General features: G+C 44.6%; 1 protein-coding gene across 1 annotated transcript in view; it reads right to left on the reverse strand.

The window, feature by feature from the left end:
- SLC35F3 (solute carrier family 35 member F3) overlaps nucleotides 1–5235 on the reverse strand; it is a 443055-nt gene extending 437820 nt beyond the window's left edge. Inside the window, exons 1-2 of the mRNA XM_004372808.2 lie at nucleotides 5183–5235; nucleotides 4608–4837 (exon numbers count right to left, since the gene is read on the reverse strand). Coding sequence (XP_004372865.1) covers nucleotides 4608–4837; nucleotides 5183–5235 — 283 coding nt within the window. The remainder of the gene's footprint in view (nucleotides 1–4607; nucleotides 4838–5182) is intronic.
- Nucleotides 5236–6848: the final 1613 nt, after the last annotated feature.

Consider the following 6848-nt stretch of genomic DNA (forward strand, 5'->3'; position numbering starts at 1 on the left):
AACTGGAGGACATTATGCTGAGTGAAATAAGTCAATCACAAAAGGACAAATATTGAATGAGACCTCTACAGTAAAAACTCATGTAAAAGTTTACACACAAAAAGAAACAATCTTCGTTGGTTACAAAGGATGGGGGGGGACTAAGTAGACAATAGATAAGTGGTAACTTTCGTGAAGGGTAAGACAGTACACAATACTGGGGAAACCGGCACAACTTGTACAAGTAAAGGTCATGGAAGCTCCATAGACACATCCAAACTCCCTGAAGGACTGAATTGTTGGGCAGAGGGCTGTGGGGACCATGGTCTCAGGGAACATCTCGCTCAGTTGGCATAACACAGTTTATAAAGACAACGTTCTACACTCTACCTTGGTGTGTAGCGTCTGGGGTCTTAAAAGCCTGTGAGCAGCCATCTGAGATACTCCACTGGTCTCACTCCTTCAGGAGCAAGGGAGAATGAAGAGAACAGGATACAAGGAAAAGATCAGTCCAGAAGATTAATGGACCACAGCTACTAGGGCCTCCACCAGACTGAGTCCAGTACAGCTAGATGTTGCCCAGCTAGCACCACTGACTTCTCTGACCAGGATCACAACAGAGGGTCCTGGACAGAGCTGGAGAAGGATGTAGAACAAAATTCTAACTCACAAAAAAGACCAGATTTACCGGCCTGACAGACTGGAGAAACCTTGAGAGTATGTACCCCAGACACTCTTTTAGCTCAGGGGTGAAGTCACTCCCGAGGTTCACCGTTCAGCCGGGGATTGGACAGCCCTATAAAACAAAAACGGGCACAACAGCCCAGGGACAAGGACTAGAAGGCAGGAGGGAACAAGAAAGCTGGTGATGGGGAACCCAAGGTTGAGAAGGGACAGTGTTGACATGTCGTGGGGCTGTTAACCATTGTCACAGGGTAATATGTGTACTAACTGTTTAGGGAGAAACTATTTGTTCTGTAAACCTTCATCTAAGGTACAGAAAAAAAAAAAGAATTATCTATGTGACATCAAATTGATAACAGCAACTCAAAAGTTTTGATGGGAAGCATAGGGGGCAATGCGTTGTAGATAATGGTGATGGAATAATTTGGAAAAGGATAGTGAGAATAGCAGCACAACTGGAAGAATGTAATCAATGTCACTGAATTGTACACGTAGAAACTTTTGAAATGGTGTAATTTTGGCTATGTATATTTTCACCAAAAAAAAGAAAGTCCTCCAAGGATAAGAAGGGAGAGTGTTGATATGTCATGGGAGTTGTTAACCAACGTCATAAATATGTGTACTGACTGTTTAACGAGAAACTATTTGTTCTGTAAAAAATTTTTTAAAAAATTAAAAAAAAAGAAATACACAATACTGTAATCCTAAAATCAAGGGACACCACCATCTCATCTTCAGATTGGCCAACGAGAGAACAGAAAAGCTTTAGTACTAGAAATAAAATTTTATTCTTGAGTCAAATGAATATGCTATTTGCTCTTCAAACAGATTTTACATTATCTATGTATTTAAAAGATTGGGACTAGCATTGTTGAACACACTTAATCTTGAGAACAAAAGCTGTCTTACTAAACATATAATAATAATTAAATCCTCTACCATGAGGCATGGAGCAAACCATGATGAATAGCAAGAGTGGGTTTTAAGGAGAAAATAGTCACTAAAAATGGACAATATTCATGGAATATACTCATAGACTATTCACATAATATTTTCATGAACATGGAAAATATTTACTGAAAATGGACAAACTCATTTCCATATTAAATCTTCAGAGAATCTCCCCCCCCCCCCACCAGAAAAAAGAATTAATGACACAAATCCCCGAGGAAGCTGCATTCAAAAGTTCCCTCTCCCGGAGGTCAATATTTCAGGCAGCATACATTTGTTCATTCAACAAACATTTATTTAGCAACTTCTATGGCCAGGTGCTTTCTGGGCTCTGACCACACTCATAGCTTGGAATGCAGAGAATCACCAAGAATACTGCCCACTGGTTTGGCTTAGAAACACAGAATATGGAACTTCAGAGAACGTTAGCCACTGAGAGGAAGAATTCAGCCCTCCCTACATTCTTTATAGTTTCATTCTCAATTGAACATTCCATACAAACCATCCCTCTCAGACCCAGGAGCCTTTAGAATTTTTAAAGCAATTTCTTAGAAAAAACTCACTTGTCTATAGTGAAACTTGTGATTCTCACTGATAGAGTTGAGAATACTGAGCAAAGGTAATGTCTGTGTTGTTCACAAACACCTCACTTATCGTACTATCCAAAATGAAACCTAAAAATTAAGAGTACAAAAATAAAGAATACTAAGTCATTAAAATGATTTCTGCTGCTGCAAAGGCAGCTGACTTATACCTATCAAATAGTCTAGAAACTCTCATCTGGCAACTCCTTCAGTTGGAACGAAGATAAATTACTTTGAAGGTGACCATCAGGTGACGTACTAATGTTAAGGACCTGGCTTGGAGCATCCCATAACTTGCTCTGGAAATCATGAGAAGAATATTCCCTTGTGATCATGATCTCTCCCAGTTCATTGACTGTGATCATTAACCAACAAATAAAATAATTAGCTAATACCTACAGACAGATAAGCCTATTTTATTTTATTTTTCTACTTGGATAGAAATGGCAAACAGCAAAAATGCTTTTCCAGAACCTCTTCGGATGTATTAATAAAACATTAGTCTCTCTAAATTTAAACGTAAAATCCAATTAATTCAATCAAAATGTCGGTTGTAACCTAAAGCATTGTAGTAAAAAGGAAATACCTTGGAATAAAGAAGAATCCTCAATGGCATAGAGAGACTGGAGTGAGCTGATTTTATTCATATCACAGTGATCACTGTGGCCTTGTCTGCTAATATTTATACCTTAAAGAAGCTCAGAGAGAGGTATTTAAGAATACCACTGGTGCTACAAGGGGCTGGTTTTCCATATTGCCTTTCTCCTGCCTTAATTACAAAGTGAGTTTGTATCAAAGCAGTCATTGCTGCTGCAAGTTCCCCGCCAATTCCCAAAGTCACAAAGCTTGGCGATAATTCCCACAAAGCACACAGGGCCAGTCACAGACAGAATTATAAAGATAAACCTTATTATGACTTAAAGGTCTAAACAGATGAATCCATGAAGACTGTAATTTGTAATTAGTTATCAAGAAAGCAGAACTTCAAATTGAGTTCCCTATCCAATGAGGTTTTTTTTAATTAATTTTATTTATTTTGTTGTTGTTGAGAATATACACAGGAAAACATACACCAATTCAACAGTTTCTACGTGTACCATTTAGTGACACTGATTCCAATGGGTTTTAATTCTTGTTATCCTATGCCCAGTGTTATTAAGCAAAAAAGAGAACCTGGTCCTTTGTCTTCCTTCAGTATAATTCAAAACCAGTATATCAGCTACAGTTTTAGCAGCAGAGGCAGGAGACTGGAGGAGACACAGATAACCTTTTAAAGGTTTATACCAAATGAAATGCGATCACCACAGTCCAAACCCTATATTTCTTCCTGCACATAAATTAAAACTAACCAGCTAACTGCTAGCATACCACTTATCTTTGGCTTGGACTCAAGAGTATTAGGAATAATCTCTAGATAGATATATGATTATGAATATGAATAGATTACAAAATCCTGATTTTTTCCCCCTAGGGATCAATAAAGTATATTCCAATTTCAAGCAATGAAGGGCAAAAACACATCTCAAAATCAACAAGCTGTTAGTCTTTATTGCAAATGAAATAGGTAAACAGCAATTTCTTCCAGTGAGGAGGTAAATGACAATCCCTTTTTGCTAAGTCAAACTAGAGTGGTGGGAGCTCTAATTATGGTTACATTTACAGGTATCTGAAGATATTGTAACCAACTTCTCTCTTCAATGTGAAAAAAATAAAAATGGCTACAAAAGTCACCCTCATCACACAGGAAATGTCTGTGTAATCAATCATAGCACGGCCAAAGCCATCATCTGGGGCTCACTGGCAAAAAAAGTTTCAGCTGCCCCACCTGGCACCAACCATTCATCTTGCAGAAACAAATGCCAAGAACTAGAATGAGCCATACAGAACCTCTACACGGAGAACAGATAAGTCCTAGGGCACAGGGAGTGAGTGAGATCTAAAAGGAAGGCCCCAAGAACTGTCCTTCATAATCAGGGCCTGCGAGACTTCAAATCCAGGCCAGCTGACTCTGCACTCTCCAACTGAGCCAGCAGAGTCCCAGCCCGGGCTGAGGCACTGCTTTAAGATTCCAGGGTCCAGATACTTTGAGTTTCTTATCTTTTTCTCAAGGTGAGGCAGAACACACGGGTGTCACCCCATATTGTGACACCTGAGGAGGAAGGGGACAAGGATAAGGACACAGGTGTGTGTGAATGGGGGAGGGGGTTAAAAGAAAATGGATCCGACAGCCTCAAACGTCCAGGAGAAAACTCTATCTCCGGGCCTCTTCCTAAAAGTTGCAAACCTGGGTCTGTACCTGCCCGGAGACAAACAGGGGCGGCGGGCGCGTCGCTGCGTGGGCTCCCTGGGGCTGCTGTGCTAACCGAACGGGAGAGGCCCGGCCGGCGGGGGCCATGAGGGGCATCTTACTTTTGTAGCTCGCTGCCCAGGGCTGGTAGCCGTAGTAGCCGGTGATGCGGAGGATCCGCTCTTCGATGGACGTGAGCCCCACGGGCCCGCTGGTGAGGTCCTCCACCGAGCGCGACCATTTCAGGTCCTCCTTGATGGCCTCGTCCACCACCAAGTACTTGAGCTGCCGGAGCTGGGGGCTGATGTCGGACAGTCTCCGCGGGCTGACGTCCGGCGACCTCCACATGCCACTGCGGCCGCGGGCACCGGGACAGGTGGGCAAGGGGGGAGGAGGGACGACAGAGAAAAGGGGATTTAGGGGGACGAGCAAATCTTAGGCGGGGAGTGTCCTCCCTCCACCCGTGCCCACCCCGGCTCCCGGGCGGCCTCAGTGCCAGGTCCCGCTCCGTGCCCTGCTCGAGCTCCTGAGGCAGTGCAAGTTGGCGAGCGCGGCGAGGCAGAGGATGGTTTAAACTTCCAAGCCGCTCTCTCCGCCCGCTTTCCCAGGCTTCAGACTTCAGGGCTCCAGGTGCCAGGGGTCGACCCCGGCGCCCGCCCGCGCCCTCCCGCCGTGCGCCCGCTGGGGCGCTACTCACACGGCGATAGTCTTGCCCCTGGGTGCGCCGCCGGGAAACTCTCGGATCCCCATAGGCAGCGGCGGAGCGGGGTCAGGCGCTCCCAGACTCGAGGAAGCAGGGCCGGGCCGGAGCCCCTTAGCCCGCGCCGGCGCCGGGCCCAGGGGCCCTGCCCCCGCGAGAGGGCCAGCCGCCGCCCGCCGCCCGCGACCCCTCCGCGCCCGCGCCGGTCGGTCACTGCGCGCCTCGGCGACGTCCGGAGAGATGGACGGGCGGCAGGCGCAGTCTCGGCTCCGGGCCCGCCAGCGGCGCGCGCTGCAGTGAGCGGGGGAGACGGAGCAGCGCGGGCAACGCGCCCCTCGCCTGTGTCTGTCGCCTCCGCCCCAGCACAGCCACGGGCGCGGGAGTCGCGGAGCCCGACTGGGAGAGCTCCGAGCTGTGCGCTCTTCAGGCAGCCGGGCGGGCGGGGTGAACCTTCCCGGCGCCGAGAAGCGAGGCGGGGCGCTGCTGCCCCTTCCCGCCTCGTCCGCGCTCCCCCTGGCAACCTCCGAGCCTCGGGTGGCTTCTCCTGCGATCCTACAACTTGTTAGCTCCAAACGCTCCTGCTTCAGGAGTTCAGTCTCTGTCTCTGTCTCTCTCCATCCCTCTCTCCTTCCCCCCACCCTCTCCCCAACTCTATCTCTGCCTCTCATCATAAAATAATCAGCAAAACTGCTTGGGAAGATAGAAACCTGATTCGATACCACAAAAACTATGTTCTGAATACCACATAACTAAATGCCATTTTATCACATGCTGAGACCCAGCACTGCCTAGGCGAATGGATGTATTTCGCTGTGCGGTCACTCAGCCAGGCCTGCTCCCCAGAGACCTTACATTCTTACTGATGGCGCGGTGAGGAAATCCGTTCTCTCTTCATAGATCTCCATTTTATCTTGCCTCTAATCTTTTTTGTTTGTTTGCTTGTTTGTTTTTTCTTTACTTCTTTCTGTAAGCAGTTCTCTCTAGGCTGCTGATTAACTTTCCATTATGTTTTGTTATAAAAAAAATGTATTGAGAACACATGAAAGGCATTTGTCAAAACCAATAGGACTATTTAACACAAAGATGAACTCTAATGTAAAATATGGACAGTAGTTAATAGTAATGTGTCGATATTGGTTCATCAATTGTAACAAATTACCACAGGAATGAAATATGTTAATAACAGGGGTAACAGTGTGCAGGTGGCAGAGAGGTATATGGCAACTCTCTACTTTTTTTGCACAATTTCTCAGTAAACCTAAAAGTGCTCTAAAAAAATTAAATCTATTAAAAATAAAGTTTTGACACACATCAAATATATATATACATATACACACACACATGTATAGGTTCATTGGATCAAATTTAGAAAATACAGAAATATGTAAATAAATACCCATTCTCCAGCCAAAAATGACTGCTTTGAATCATGAGTATTCCTTTCCAGTCTTTTTTTTGTTAATACTAAATACATTTTTTCACAAAATCAGGATCAAATTGTACACACTATGTACTGCTTTTTTATATTAAAATTATGTTGTGTAGCTTTTCCATGTAACTATTTTCCTCTAAAATATTATTTTTACTGGCTATATTATTATTTCTATGGCTGTTATAAAAGCAGCAAAGCCATTATTTTTAAAAATCGTATATTATATAGATG

Source organism: Trichechus manatus, unplaced genomic scaffold (assembly GCF_000243295.1).
Source record: "Trichechus manatus latirostris isolate Lorelei unplaced genomic scaffold, TriManLat1.0 scaffold00021, whole genome shotgun sequence".
Taxonomy (NCBI): domain Eukaryota; kingdom Metazoa; phylum Chordata; class Mammalia; order Sirenia; family Trichechidae; genus Trichechus; species Trichechus manatus.